We start from the raw sequence: 16,092 nt of genomic DNA on the forward strand, positions 1-16,092 counted from the left end.
TGTGATTCTGAGTTGGTCCTAGGATTAAAGTTAACCAAATAACACAACCATTAAATTTTTTTAAAAATCAGAAAAAACACAATAGACCTTTTTGCTCCCCCGCTAAGCTCTTCAAATGTAACTACTTGGAGGGATGTGGGTTTGTGTACTTCTTCGGGAAGTGTTGCTTCAACTTAATAGCTGTGCTGTTCTTTTCATGAAACTGTTGTTCTTTCATATATTCTGTGGCACATCTTGTATACCAGCTATGCCCTGACAATGGGATTGGGAGAAAATAAGGGGAAGGAGAGAGGCCATTTCATGTGGTCCAATGTGTTTAGAATACCAGAGTTACATAGAAAACATTAGAACATATAACAAGCAACCTTTTAACAATGGAATAAACTGCCATGGAAAGTGATCAATTCTTCTTTATGAGGAGTTTTCAAAGCAAACTCAGGATGCTAAATTAAAACCTCCCATGCCACATCGTTTTCACTTCCCAATTGTCAGAAACAGTTTCAAACCAACTTCAGTTGTTCTCACACTGCTGACCTCGAGAAGTCAGAAAACAGCAAAGATTATCACCCGTTCAAAACTCTGCCCTCTGGTGCTGTGGGTTCTGCCACTAAACACGATCGGTCAATTCCACTCTACAGAAAAGAGAAATGAAAACAACCTCTAGTAACTACCATTCATGTCCTTACTTTATGTTGTGTAAATTTGTTTGGTCATGTGTAAAGAATCTTGCCAGAACTGCTGCAAAATTGGCCAGCCGCCATTAGAGAAGAAGACAAAGGAATGTGAGAAGGAGTTTCTTCCCAGAAGAATTTTGGGCTCCCATGGGCTTCATAGAGTTACATAATTTAAAAGGGTCTTCAAAGAAAATACTAGCTTTGTTGCAATTTCAACTCCATTGTGGGGCAGCTGGAAATATATGTAAGTTGATAATCACTGCAGAGACTCATATATTGAAGCATGAAGATATGCTTTCCAAACCTCATATGCCGCACAATATGTTCACACCTTAAAACAATCCTAAAGTTATATAAAAAATACGGTAATCAGGTTTTCACAAAACTTGGGGTGTTTGTCACAAAAGGAAATGGAAGAGAGAAAAACAGGTGGAATCAGAGTGTTGGGAAGCAAAAGCAGTCCCTGCCTTTGATTACAGATTGTCATATCTATGATCCTTTTGGTTTCAAGCCATCTTCCCCATTTCCTATGATGGCCACCGAATTCTCTATTATTATAAGGACCATACATTATGGTTAAGCCTGAACTGAAGTTAAAATATTTCATAGTCTAGCAATTCCAGCACACAAGATTTCCTATTCCGTGGTGAGTATGGAATGCATAGTAGAAACACTGTGAAGACATCCTGCTTAGCTGAAAATTGCTCCCATAAGGTTACATTTCGTGGCTTTTTAACATCAACATTGATTCTTGATGGTTGGAGGACTCCAAGGTAATACTAGATGTAGCATATGCTGCTCTAAGAATGTGTGTAGTCATGCAACATGATGTCCAAAATGACGATAATGGAGGGTCTTGAAATCTTCTCATTCATTCAGGTTGCTCAGGAGGGAGCCTTATCTTGGCAAGGGACCAAGAAGGGCTTCATGTCTGGGAATCAACCCAAAGTTTAAGGCACAGTGTATCAAGGGACAGATTTTCTCATGGTTCCTCAGCACTTCACTCAGATGTTTCACTTCATCTGTCAGCTTTCCAATCTCCCTTTTTAGAGATGTATTCTCTTGTTCAAGGCATTCATATTCCTGAAATAATTGATAAAAATAAGAAGATCAAGCATGCAAGCAAGAATCCATGATTATTTATTGTTTTTGTTGAACTATTCTTCATGAAGTGCTTACATTCTCAAAAGGAAGTTTAAAAATAACCAAAAAGACAATTAAAATGTAGAATAATCTGAAATATATATTTAACTTGAAATTTACATAACTCCTAACTTATTTTCTTCCCAATCTGGTTTACACAAGACATTTTTCCCCAGCAGGTTTTTAGTGTATCTTAATTTTACCTACCTAAGGTATAGTTTATTTATATTGTGCTATTTAAAATATTTCTATAGGAAATTACCATTAAACTAATATCTAAGTGGCAGTGTGGAGCAAAATCAAATAGAGTAAATCATACAGTGGATATTTTTTTTCCAAGCCAACCATTACTTTTAACATAATTTGTATAATAAATATTATAAAATCAACAGAAAGTATCTCAGAAGATCTCAGCCAAGGCAAATATGTTCTCAGAAGTGGAACCATGGGGTTGGACAATCCAAAGGGGAGGAGCCTAGCTGGGAAAGTCCTTTATTGGTCAGTATCTAGAGAAGGAGCTACCATAAAGGAAATCTCCCTTCATTATCTTTAGCATCCAGTAAAAGGAATAGCTTTGGCTGTTCTTTTCAACTGCACTGATATCTTATTATATTATCAGTTTAAACAAGGGGTATAAAATATAAGATTTCTGATTTCATATTCCTTGCTGTAAAAATTGCAATTGTACTTTTTAATTCAACAATGGTAAAAAATCACAAAATATGTGGAGAACAATTTTACAGATAATTAAGCTAACTTGGTTTTACTTCTATTTGAACATAAATTAAATTAAATCAGCTCAAATTCTGCTTTTGCTTTATTCTCTATATTTGGAGGGGGCTCTTGGCCATTACCTGGATTTCCCTGGGTTTTGTGCTGTTTCATGAGCCTCATGTGAGTTGACTGAGTCAGGTCTTCAGACACTTCAAAAGGCTAGGAGAGCGGGGACTCTTTTCCTGAACCCCCCAGTTGAAAGTGTTTAAGTGACAGGATCCAGAACATGCCTTCCTTACCTGAGTGAGACAAATTGATGTGATAGGGATGAAACCAGAGGTGATATTCAGCAGATTCTGACCAGTTCTGGAGAACCGGTAGCAGAAATTTTTGAGTAGTTCGGAGAACTGGTAAATATCACCTCTGACTGGCTTCACCCACATCTAATGTCTGCCTCCCGAGTCCCAGCTGATCAGGACGAAATGGGGATTTTTCAGTAATTTTCCCTTGCAGTGGGGAGGGAATGGAGATTTTACAGCACCCTTCCCTTGCCATGCCCACCAAGTCGCACCCACAGAACCGGTAGTAAAAAAAATTGAATCCCATCACTGGATGAAACAGTTCCTCAGATAATGTAGGCCCATGAAAAAATTGCTTAGGTGCTGATGTAAACCACCAAGGGCAACTTTTGAAACTTTTGAATTGAAAACAAGCATTAAATATAATGATAAATAAAACCTCTATATTTAGAGGTGTTATGCTGTAGCTTTAAATGTCACAGCTGTGGGGCAAATTGGGAAGAAAAACTGGCTGTAGGTTTTAACTTGGAATGACCTAGCAGGCTTTTCTGATTTATTTCTGTGGGAACACAGCACTTAAATCAGCTCTCAGCAGCACACAGGTGGTCACAGTTCAAAATGCAAAACTCGTGGATGCAAATACTGAATGGCTATTTGACATTCTCAGTCCAAAACATTTGTGAATTCTGTCATGAAGGCGGCTCTTAGAAGTGTGTTAATACACCATTCCAAAAGAAATGCAGCACAAAACAAAAGAGGGACAGAGATTTTTTTTCTTTTAAAAAGAAAGCATGCATTAATTTACATGTAAAGATATATCGTTAAATGACAGTAATTTAAGGAGACAGGGGAAAGATTATGACCCATCATCCTCAGAGAAAGGACTATTTCGGTGAAAATCACCTCTTGGTCATCAAATGTGGATTTACTTCACTGCTTGGCTGATGAGGGCATAGATATAGACCAAAAAAGTAGAAGATAAATCCACTGATTGAACACTGAACATTGGAAGTTTTGGATAAGCAAGGATTCCCAATTCTTTAAGAATAGCAGAACTAAAGGTATCTCCAATAATTATTCTGATGGAATGAAACAAACGTGAAGATGAAACAAACTCAGAATGGGCATATATGTTTTCAAGATGACAGCTCTTAGTGTGGTCCAACATCTCTTGCTGTTATTCCACCTTGTACTAACTTATTTTCCTGGTAAGCAAAAAAGACTGATGAACTGGAAGGAAAAGACAGAATTCCAACCATAGATATGGATTTATGCACCTCGCTAAACCATTACCTATTTAGGATTTACAGCAAGAAAGTGAAACTTGCCAAGGCAAGGATATCTTTGAGAGACACTTGGGGGACTACCCTTCAGAAGTAGGTGGGGCTGAATTTTTAAAAAAATGGTCAGAGCTGAACTTTAAAAATTCCAGACGTGCACATTTGAGCATGCACATACAAATGCATATTCTTCAGGACCAAGGGGGTAACTGGGGAAGTAGGACAGCAGAGGCAGAAAGTAAGGGGATAGAAATGTACCTTTGAGCTTTTGGAATGGTGGCAGGGGTCTATAAGAAAGCCAATGAGACATTATAGGCCCGCCTAGGAATTTGGTCATCCCAGTTGTAAACCTACAGTTTTCTGAGTAATCCATAGATGCTCAATCAATTTGCTCAATCTCCTCATCCATAAAGAGTGGATTACAAATCACAATGAAAGGATCTGCATGCCAGGATAAACCAAAGAGACTCTCATTTGGAAACCCTTAAAAAGGACCAGATGATCCAATCACCAAAGGACCCTCAGAGCCTTCTTGAATGAGCTCAGTTCTCTTGCATGGGAAGGAAGGGTCTTTGGCACTAGACTTCTAGCAAAAAAGAGAAGTTACTTTTAGAAACATCAAATTTCCCCGTGCCTGTGTGATGTCAATTTCAACTAAAGCATGAATGAGATGTCATCTTTTGAGTTCCAGCAAAAGAAAGGAAAGCAAGTGGGACTTAGTAAAGAATTACTTTACAAGGCAAATGGACATCAAGTGGCTAGTTTCCCCCTTGATTTGAATGTGGCTGAAACAGAAATGCACCAATGTCCTTAACAAAAAAGAAATAGAAAACAAAAGCCAAAACTGCTCAGCCACCATGACCAATATATTCATTAACTGACTTACTGTATACATGAAGTCACAAGAATGGATGAATAATGTGCTTTCTTCCATGGAAAGGACATGTTGGACTCTGGTCCACCACCCTTATTCATCATTTTACTCAGGTATATTCATAATTGCTCATATGAAAGCTTTGAAGCATTGATAACAATCTCAATCTTGGCCAACACCCAAGATGTTGTGTGCTATTCTACACTTAAACTCAATTCTTTAGAAGCCAGCTTATAAGCATCAATTCTTCAATTGGAAAGGAGAACATGAACAAATGTTGCAATGATTAAACATGCAAGAAAGGGCGGGGGAAGACTTGGTGTTTTTTTTAAAATCACAATAATATTACAAATTGCTTCTCCTGCTCAGTTGTATGACTATCAGTTAGAACAAGACTGTTTGGAAGATGTTTCTGGGCATAATAAGATATTAGAATAAGATTCTAATATCCTGTTTCTGTTTGCATAGTTTAGGCTACTATCCAGGAGTGGGATAGAAAACTTTTAGCAACCAGTTCACTGCCCGGTTGCTGAGTGGGTATGGCCATTGGGGCGTGGTCTAATCGGCCTCCTGCACCCTGGCGGGGGGGGGGCATTTTCACCCTCCCCAGGCTTTGGAGGCTTTCCTCAAGCCTCTGGGAGGGTGAAAATGGCCTCAGCTCCAGATGACCTCCGGAGGCCAGAAATGGACCTGTTTCTGGAATTCTGGTAAGCCCATTTTTCGCCATCCCCAGGCTCTGGAGGCTTTCTTGAGCTTCCAGGAGGGCAAAAACAGCCTCCCGCAGGCTCCAAAGACCCATGGAGGCTGGAAACGGGTCTGTTTCCTGACTTCCAGAACTTCCGGGAGGCCCGTTTTTTGCCCTCCCAGAGCCTCCACGTGGGCCCTGCACTTACCTGGCATCCAAAACAGGCTGTGTGGAGACTCCTGGGAGGGGCAGGGTGAGCCAGTCCTTACAACTACCAGCTCGGCAAACCAGATTAAAATTAACATCTGATTCACCCAAACCAGTCTGAACCGACTGAATCCCACCCCTGCTGCTATTCTAAAAATGCCAAGCTGGTCTGGAGCAAAACACTAAACTGTATGAAAAACAGGATAAAAAGGCACCCACACATGGACATTCCATATTCATAAGCTCTGAGGTGACAAATGACTTCAGCATGCTGATGGTAAGATAGGGGCTCATCCACACAACCTTCTTGCCTTGTGTGCCACAATGGCTTGCTAACTGTTTGCTGAGGAAAGTGTGTATTAGTTCACATAGTTTTGAAGAAAAATATGAGCAACAGGAGACAGGGTGGGAGTTTATAAAAGTATAAACCAGGGAGATGAAGAGTAAAAAAAAAAAGATGGTAAATGTTTCCTTTGTCCAATCATGGCTGACTTTATTGGGTGGTGATCATCTCCATTTCTTAATCGAGAAAGAGGGTAAGTAAAGAGAGAAATAACTTGATCCTGATTCAGAATATGATAAAACTCCCTGTCACTTTCCAAAATTTACAGTGCGTGTAAATCCAGACAAATCTGTACTTTTTCATGAGCTACTGTATTTTTCAGAGTATAAGACACACCGGAGTATAAGACGCACCAAGGTTTTGAAGAGGCAAATTACAAAGTTTTTGCACTCTGCAAACCTCCCAAAAACTGCCCCATTTTTTGCGAAAACGAGCACATTTCCCCCCCAAAATGGCATGGACAGGGGGCTTGCAGTGTGCTCCTGCGGGGGGTGCCCCCCAAAATGAGCAAAAAATGGCCCGTTTTTTTCAAAAACGGGCCCATTTTTCATTAAAAAAGAGGCACGGATAGCCTTTAGGAAGTTTATAGAGTACTCCTGGGGGCTGGGGGGGGGTAAAATTGAACAAAAAACAGGCATTTTTGCTCATTTCTGCTCTCCCCAGCCCTCTGGAGCTCTCTAAAAGCTTCCTAGAGGCTATCCACATCCTGCATGACCATTTTTGCAAAGGGGGCGGGGTTTTGGGAAGCAAAAAATGCTGTATTCAGTGTATAAGACACAACCAGATTTTCAGCCTCTTTTTTAAGGGGAAAAGGTGCGTCTTATACTCCGAAAAATACGGTATATCTGTGAAATTCAGGGCCTCAAGCGTTCGTGACAGTCAATAGCTTAGCAACATCAAAAAAGTGTTAATGGAGGAACAACATCTAAATATGGATGCTCTATGATTAGAAGCAGCGTACTGCCAATCACAGCATGTTATATGCAACCTGCAAGAGATGGTGATTTCCTTTGTGATCTTTGCCTAAGCATCTGTCTAGTTCAGCCTTTCCCAGACTTGGGTAACCAGATGTTGCTGTAGGCCCTAAGACTCGATCCATCCAGAGCATGGGTGTCAAACTGGAGACCTGGGGGCCAGATGCGTCATGCACAGACCATGTCCACCCCAGCTCTACAAAGGGGGGGGGAAATGTTGCAAAACATTATGTGACGGCAATGTGATGTGGTGAGTTTGACACCCCTGGTCTAGAGAATGCTCACTTGGAAAGGCTACCTTTAAAGCTAAAACATTGTCACACAAACTTAGATCATTGCACTGTTTTTAACTGAGGATGGCATTCCCTGCATCTGACAAAATGGGGTTTGGTCCATAAAAACTGATTAAACCAAGAGGATCTGCATGAAGGTTAAAAAAAATCTAGACACCAACTAAAGTCCCATCATTTATATGTGTGTTGCATATGTGACACACATAAAAGAGGTGGAGCTTTGAAACGCACATACTCCTCCTCCCACTGTGGATGCCCCTAATTAAGGAACTAACACTGTGTTAATTCTTAAGGTGACCCAGGACTCATTTTGTATTTGATAATGATAATAATTGTTAATCCTAAAGAAGGCCAGAGCATCAGTCACCTCATGGAGTTTATCTGCTTTCTGAGTTTGTTTCTTTCGGCTTCTCTGAGCAGCGACTCTGTTCTTCTCTCTCCGTCTTACTCGTCTTTCATCATCATCATGGCTCTAGTCAATAAAATCAGAATATGCTTGTTTAGTTAATGACTTCCTTCTCCCCCCCACCAAAAAAACCCCCGCTCAGCATCCAGAAAATCAAGGAAGCTATACTTTCACAAACACACCACTGACAATCTTGTGAGCCCTGAAGACATATTCCAAGAGTGACTGATATTGATATTTCCCTTATATTGCGTGGAAAAGTAATTTACAGATAGGTTGTTGATATGTAAAGACTGGTTACAAGAACTCTTGTGGCTGTATCTGGTTCAAGAGGATGTGAGTGAGCCGGAGTTTGCTTTCTTTTTCCTGGGAAATTTGAACGGTTGTTTTAAAAAATAAAACAAAAGGAAGGAAACCAGATCATCAAGGTTTTGGAATATGTTAATGACACCTGGATCCTATCTTTCCTCCAAGAAAAATAGAAAATATGCAGAAAGTCTTTTATTTTATCGTTTTGTGAGGTCAGGTAAGTCTGAGTCGAGTTAGTAGTGCTGCAATAACATAGCAGGCATAATTAACTCAAAGACCCAATGGCTTGCATTTGCCTAGTGTTACATTTATTAATATTATGCAGCTTAAAATGCTGTGTGAAGTGAATCTTTTTGTTTAGAAACAGGCTAGTTCAATTCAGATTAAGAGTGTCATGTGAATGAAGCCAAATCCAGTCTAATCTATGATTACAAATGGTCAGTAAATTAAGCAGTTGCTAAGCAAGAACTACCTATAACAAAATAGTTCCATTATGCTTTTTTGATTGTTCTCGGAGCCCTTATGTAGAAGCATTTGAAAGTTGAGCCCAGTACAACTAGTAAATATAAAATTACTTTTGAGTAAAAAGACACTGTCTACAAACATAACTCTCCAGCTCCCTTGTTAATTAATTGGATGTGCAATACCCTTTGCTGATCGAAATTTATTTCGTTAGAAATAGACATTGATTCGACATTTAGGAACAAGTTCCATGTGTAAAGTCTTGTAGAGATATCTTAAGAGGTCTCTCCTCCCCCCCTCTCACATACACACTTTTGAATCACAGGAAATCATGTTCAGCAGCTTTGTTGGTTAGAGCACATCAGGATCAAGTTTAAGTTAGTGCAGTGCAAATCATTTGGTGCATAAAAGAGCCAGATTTGAGTGGAGCATGCCTAGATGAAACACATGTATTTGGTCCTGATGTACGACTGAAATACACAAGTGCAACAGAGAAGGATTTGGAGGGAGAACAGGAAAAAGAAATCAAGGACATATCCCTGCTCTTCCCAATTTCTTCTTTGCCTACCTCCTTCGCTCCCTCTGTTGATAGGCTTCAAGCAAAGCAGATCCAATTGCCTGCATGCCTCATTTCTCTTAAATAACAGTAAAGAAAGAAAAGTAAAGGGGAGATCAATAGATAGAGTAGTGACGCCAAAACTGGTAGAATTGAAACCTGTGGGTCTTTTAAATGGGAGAGACAGAAGTATGCTGGTTAGGAAGGAAAGTTAGAAAGGTTGGGAAAGTTAGAAAGGCAGTTTACTATCCACTTTCTAATGCATGATCTCAGAAGCTTTGGGGACAACAAATATTACTGGAAACTGGGTCAGAAAAAGTTTGTCATAATTAAATCTAAAATCATGAATCAAAATATAAAATGTTTAGATCATATTTTGGGGTAGCAGGTCAGACAAACTGCCATATGTATCGTAATGGGGTTTCTGCTCTACTAAGATGGTAACTGTTTTGCATATCCAAAGGGAAATCCCCATAAGGTATGCTGAACATTCCCAATTTAACTCATGATTTTGCCCTGTTCATATATTCTTTTATCTCTCCTTGTTTTTCTGTTTCTTTAAAAAAGCTTTTTTTTTAGTGTGAAAAAGAGTAGAGCCATAAAGTGATGTCTAGGACATTTCAGTAACACAAGATCTGTTCAAGAGACCACAGTACCAGTTAAAAGAATCATGTTAATGTACTCTTGATGGTAATAACATTTTTATATTTGTGAGGTGGATGGATGGAAAGATAAGCAAATTCTATATGGTATAGTGCTATTTAAAATATAGTGAACAACATGCAATTCTGTTTTCAGAAGCGGTCATGTGTGTTTATAATGTTGTTTGATAAAATTAAAGTTTGACTTAGCTATTCCTAATGGCTACATCCGATACACCAATATTCTTGTTTTATTTTATACTTTTGTTTTGAAGTCTGAGAAATTCTCATAATTCATCTGTTGCCAGTATATAGGTCTGATTTTAGTCCAACAAAATATCATCTTGCCTACATCACGTCTGCATCCTGTAATAGCAATGCCACCATTTTTATCTATATTTAAACTGCTTGTGGAATCTAATTTAAAATATTTTGATTTAAATCTAGAAGTAGTGTATGAGATAATATCCACCTCAAATGCAGTAAGACATCTCAAGTACCAACAAGCCTCCTTGTTTTACACTTAGGCAGGAAAAATCAAAGGTATAAGTACAGATAAGGTGAGACCTGGCTCAAAAACAGTAACTGTGAGAGGGACCTTGGAGTCCTAGTGGATGATCACTTGAATATGAGCCAGTAGTGTGCAGCCACCATCAAAAAAGCTAATACAATCCTGGGTTGTATAAACAGAGGCATAGAATCAAGATCATGTGAAGTACTAGTACCACTTTATAAAACCCTAGTAAGACCACACCTGGAATACTGCAACCAATTTTAATCACCATATTACACAAAAGATGTTGAAGCTTTGGAAAAAGTTGAGAGAAGAGCAACTAAGATGATAAAGGCCTGGAGACTAGAACATACGAAGAATGGCTGCAGGTTTTGGGTCTGGTCAGTCTAAAGAATAGAAGAATTAAGGGTGACATGATAATGGTACTGCAGTATTTGAGGTGATGCCAGAAAGAAGAGAGTGTCAAATTATTCTCTAAAGCATCAGAGGACAGGACAAGAAACAATGATTGGAAACTAATCAAAGAAGCAGCAACCTGGAATTAAGGAGAAACTTCCTAACAGTGAGGACAATTAACCAGAGGAATAGCTTACCTCCAGAAACTGTGGGCACTCCATCACTGGAGGTTTTTAAGAAGACTCTAGGCAGTCACTTATCTAAAATGGTATAGTTTCTTCTGCTTGAATAAGGGGCTGGACTAGAAGACCTCTAAGGTCCCTTCCAGCTCATTCCATTCCATTCTTTTCTATTCTACATGTGTGTGATCTCCAGTGCCATGACACCACTGGAGAGGCTAATAACTGTTTCCTCACCAGGGTGCTCAGAAATGCCCAAAACTCCAAAGCAAGAAGACATTACAAATAATGCTGGAGATATCACATGCAAGAACCATTGCCTTCCCAAACATGATAAGGGAAAATAATTGCCAGGAAATAAATATTGTAATCTACCAAATATTTGCTAGATTTAATTGCTTAAAAACAAAGAGTTTTCAAATTTTCCAAGAGAGCAATGGTTGAGGTAGGGGGAAATAAAATTCTTCTATGTAAGTTGGTGTTCTTACTCTTATTTTAAGTATCTTAACTGGCCTAACACTCATCCTATACTCTGCAATGCTGTGCAGTCTCCCTGTCTCCTGATATTTAGTATTGGCAGGAAGGCCTTCACCAAAATCCTCCTTTTTTATATCAAACAAGTGCAAGAGAGACAGAGAGTTTGGCTGGAAGTGGGAGACAATGAGTTCTAATCCTGGCTAAGTATACAAGGCACATAAATCAGCAGTGACTTTGGACCAGTCCCTGTTCTTCTTTTTAAGAAGGAGGCAATGGCAAACCACTTCCAATTTAAAAAAATAATAATTTGCCAAGGAAACTGCTGACTCAAAAGCACACACAAAAGTTCAAAAATAAAAAAATGCATTTAAAGAATATTTGCAGCACCATAAAGAATGAGAGAGAAAAAAATGAGAAATTCCTTTTGCATAAGAAAACTCTTGAGAAATTGAATTTCAGCCTGGATTCAGCTACATGTTACAGTCAGAGGAGTTTCCATGTCCCCCTGCAGGAAGCGGGTGAGAAAGGCGAAAGTGCAAAGCCATCACTTGACTTCATAGACAAATTGCTCTGGGACACCACATAACTGCTGTAACCAGCTTTGCAGCGGTATATTCAGTGGTGGGTTCCTACTGGTTCGGACCAGTTCAGCCGAACCGGTAGTGGCTTGGTGGCTGGGTCGTTGGAACCGGCAGCCCAGGCCTGCCACATCCTCGAACCAGTTCTCTGGGCATTGCCATAGGCACCGCCATCTTGTTTTTTTGGTTCTGCACATGCACAGAATGAATTTTATTGTACTGTGCATGTGCACACAGCGCAAATCAAGGGCAGGCGAATGAAGCACCCATGAGCAAACCAGCAGTAGTGGCTGGCGGAACCCACCCCTGGGTAAATTTAATCAGTCATGCTTACATCCAACACTTCAATCTATAGTGTACAGCTTACCTATTTTACAGCTTATCTATCTTTCATGAGCTGAAATGCCACGTTTAGCTTTTTGTTAGAGTAGGTAGCTTTAAAATCAATTTAAGTACATAAGCAATCAAAAGACCTCATAAAGATTATGATCATTTAAACTTATGGAAGAGTAGAAGCCCCTTGAAGGAAAAGGAAGATGGATCTCTGGTCCTGCTAGATCCTTTATTTCATACTTTGATTTCCTTCTACTAATCTCTCCTACTTCAACTCGGTTACTACATGCAAGAACAAAGAACACCCATTTGTTATTGACACTGTAGTAAGTATAATTTTTCTGGCTCAGGTGACAACCTCCCACCCTATTTTTTTCCTTCAGTATAAACATTTAGTCTTGTGGTTTCAGTATATTCAATAAAGTTAATAAGCGTATTAATAACTCCCTTCTTCCAATTGGCTTCTGAAAGACCCCTTACTGAACTCTGCAGATCCCTGCTAGTTAGTAGAAATCATTTTTTCTCAACTTTCAATTGGGAATGATGGGGACTTGAATCCAACACATGTACAGTGTGCTGGGTTGGGCAGACTGGTAGAGTTAGTACTGAACTAATTGGACACAGGCTAATAACAGCAGCAAGTATGTTCTTCACTGTTCAAACGGGCCCTTTTGGGGATGCCACTTGCTGGATGACAGAGCTGGGGAACTGAAGTTTAAGGATATCTGCTGGGTCAGACAAAGCAATCTCTAGTCTGGAAGCCACCTACCTAGGTAGGCCTACCAAAGAACAGGAGACTAGGATCTGGGCATGTAGATCTGGTTCCCCACAGATCCTAACTATAACATGTAGGTGGAGGCCAGCCTGGACACTCACCACGCATAAAATCCTGCAGACAAATGTATGTATATGCAACAAGATCAGTAGCTGGTAATGAAATATTAATTGTTCAAAACACCTTCCCTCCCAGTTGCAGAACTTTAAAGTCATTTCAAGCAGTGGGAAGTTCCATCCTTTTCTCCCTTCTTCTGACTAGAAGTTCCTACCTCCTCCGTTTCTCAAAACAAGGCAGATTCTGGTAATAAGGAAGGGAAAGGAAGCGAAGGGAAGAGGACATGCGGGGCATGAGGCGCGATCCATAATTTTACGCACCCCTTTTATCTTCTCCTGTGGTTTTGGTTTCTCCTGCTACCCGAAACGTTATTTAAAAAGCGTCTTTTCCTCCGGGGAAATCTACCACCCCAAGTCCTTTCGAGGTGCCATCGCTCCCCTTCCATCCCCGCCGCTGCCCGCGTGCGAGCGAGCGAGGTCCGGCGCGTCCAAACGGCAGCGGTGAAAGAATTCCTGCCCCGCGAACGCCGAGAAGGAGCCGTGATTGGAAGAGCGCGATCCCAGGCGATTTTTGAATCGCGGAGGAAAGTTTCTTAGAGAGGCGCGTCTGTCAGTCCAACTTTTCTATTCCCTCCCTCCTCCCCACCCACCCACCCCGCCGCCCACCCCCTCCGGGCTTCGGTTTACCTGCAGGGTCCCCTCGGACGAGGAACTTCGTTCCAAAATGCTTCCCGCACCGGGGATCCCCTGAGACATCCTGGCCGAAGAGAAAGAGGAGCTTGGACGGCCGGTCAGGAGGCCAAAGGGCGTTTAAGATTCCGGAGGAAACAGCGTAGCCACAGCAAGCGCCGGGGACGCGCGTGGGGACGGGACTCGCTGCACCCGCCGTTGCCTAAGCGGAAAGCCCAAAGAGGGGCATCCCGGACGCGCGTGCAGCCCTCGGCGTTTCCCCCGACACCTGCCTGCCTGCCTGCCGCCGCTACCGCGCCGCGCCTGCTTCCCCAGCTGCTCTTCTCTAGTGAGCGCTGAGCGGCCGGGAAAACCAGGAGCCGCCGCTTTCGCCCTGCCCGGCGCCGCAAGCCCAAGTTCGTGGAAATCACGTGGCGGCCCTTGAAACTTCAGGAGGGAACTGGCTGTGAGACCGGGAGGCGGCTTTTGGCGGAGCCAGCCCGATGGGGAACTGAGAAGAGAGGGGCTTTTCCCTTCTTCCGCCCCGCTCGCGGGCTGTGGGGTTTTGGGATGGCTCTAGAGCCGGAATCCGCTCGGCTGATGATCGGGCAACTCCAACGCTTCCAATTGAACGTGGGGGTTCTCTCGCCCGTCTGCTTTCTCCGTTTAAAGGGGCCGCGCTTGTAGCGGGGGTGGGGAAGAGATCTGATAAAGAGAGCTATGCTTGCGGAGAACAGGAGGAAACCCGGAGCAAATCCTGAAGTGGTTTTTATAGGAAATCGCCTCTAGCGTTTCCACTGTCAAATAAAGCGGGAAGCCGTTGTTATACTTGAACGTGGAAGGGACAGGATGGCTGTGCCGAGATGCCTGAATCTCACCTTTTCACGAAAAGTACCGCTCAAGGCAGTGTAGACCCGCACAAAATAAATTGCATTATGAAACATGTATGTCAGCTAATAATTTATCTTAAAACCTTAATTGATCCACTTTTATTGTCAGCTACCTTTATTTCTGTAGAAAGTTAAGCTATAAATTAACCACCTAAAACATAACATGATTATTGCTTATCTAATTAGACTATCGCTTTTCCTTCAGAAGCTCAAGATGAAGTCCCTGTCACTCTCTTGCCTTTTCCTCTCAGTCCTGTCCACAGGATAAAGTTGAGTTGTGAGAGGGTGTCTACTCAGCTGTGGAAACCTCCAGTTTTGATCTCTGGGATTTAGTCCATCATTAACCAATACATTGATTTGCATTTTATTAGATGCACAAGCTTGCAGGTGAAATGTCTGATGGACAAAACATGCTTTGAAAGGCATGAAACGTGAAAAGGTGTCATAAAGAAAAAAAATAGAAAAAATCCACACGTGTTTGACTTGTTGCTCAACTACCCCTGGAACCTTCAAATGTTGCAGAGTTCCTAGGCTACTTCTGAACCAAGCTTAAGAGTTGTTGGATATCCTAAGTACATTCAAATTCTACATAGAAAATTGCCTTGTGCAGTAAGGCTGTTAGACTTCTGTAATTTATACTAGCATGTAACAACTCCACTGGATTTCCAACAGGGGTTTCTCACAACCCTACTTTAAAGGTATCAGAGACTAAACTGAGCAAGTTTTTGCATGCCATGTGGATATACTGTGAAAAATGTAGGCACGTGGAGCTCAATTCCAGATTTCATGGGCTATATAGTTTTCTTGGCAGAAATATGGAAGTGGTTTGTTACTGCCTCCTTCAAAGAAGTTTTGACTTTCTAATCCCACCCTACCGACTCAACTCATTTGCCTGGTTCTATTCTAGGCTTTGTTCTTCCCAGACCGAGAAAAAAGGACCACTTCCACATTTTGTTAGAATAACGGAATTTTAAAACATCACAACCATGTTTTGTAAAACACAAAAGACTTTTGCCCTAATCAATAACTTTAAATTAGGTAAAGGTAAAGGTTCCCCTCGCACATACGTGCTAGTCATTCCTGACTCTAGGGGGCGGTGCTCATCTCCGCTTCAAAGCTAAAGAGCCAGCGCTGTCCAAATATGTCTCCGTGGTCATAAGGCCAGCACTATTAGATGCCAAAGGCACATAGAACGTTGTTACCTTCCCACCAAAGGTGGTTCCTATTTTCCTACTTGCATTTTTACATGCTTTCGAACTGCTAGGTTGGCAGAAGCTGGGACAAATAATGGGAGCTCACTCCGTTATGCAGCGCTAGGGATTTAAACCACCAAACTGCTGACCTTTCTGATCGACAAGCTCAGCG

General features: G+C 41.3%; 1 protein-coding gene across 1 annotated transcript; it reads right to left on the minus strand.

Annotated features, from left to right (window-relative positions):
- Positions 1-296: 296 nt before the first annotated feature.
- On the minus strand, positions 297-14,248 carry BATF3 (basic leucine zipper ATF-like transcription factor 3). Its single transcript, XM_087719113.1, has 3 exons — positions 13,856-14,248; positions 7,854-7,958; positions 297-1,757 (listed from the first exon to the last, which is right to left on the minus strand). Exons 1-3 carry the CDS (start codon positions 13,922-13,924, stop codon positions 1,572-1,574), a joined length of 360 nt encoding a protein of 119 aa, XP_087575239.1. The 5' UTR covers positions 13,925-14,248; the 3' UTR covers positions 297-1,571.
- Positions 14,249-16,092: the final 1,844 nt, after the last annotated feature.

Source organism: Thamnophis sirtalis, unplaced genomic scaffold (assembly GCF_051295495.1).
Source record: "Thamnophis sirtalis isolate CommonGarterSnake01/CBP01778 unplaced genomic scaffold, rThaSir2_p1.2 scaffold_6, whole genome shotgun sequence".
Taxonomy (NCBI): Eukaryota; Metazoa; Chordata; class Lepidosauria; order Squamata; family Natricidae; genus Thamnophis; species Thamnophis sirtalis.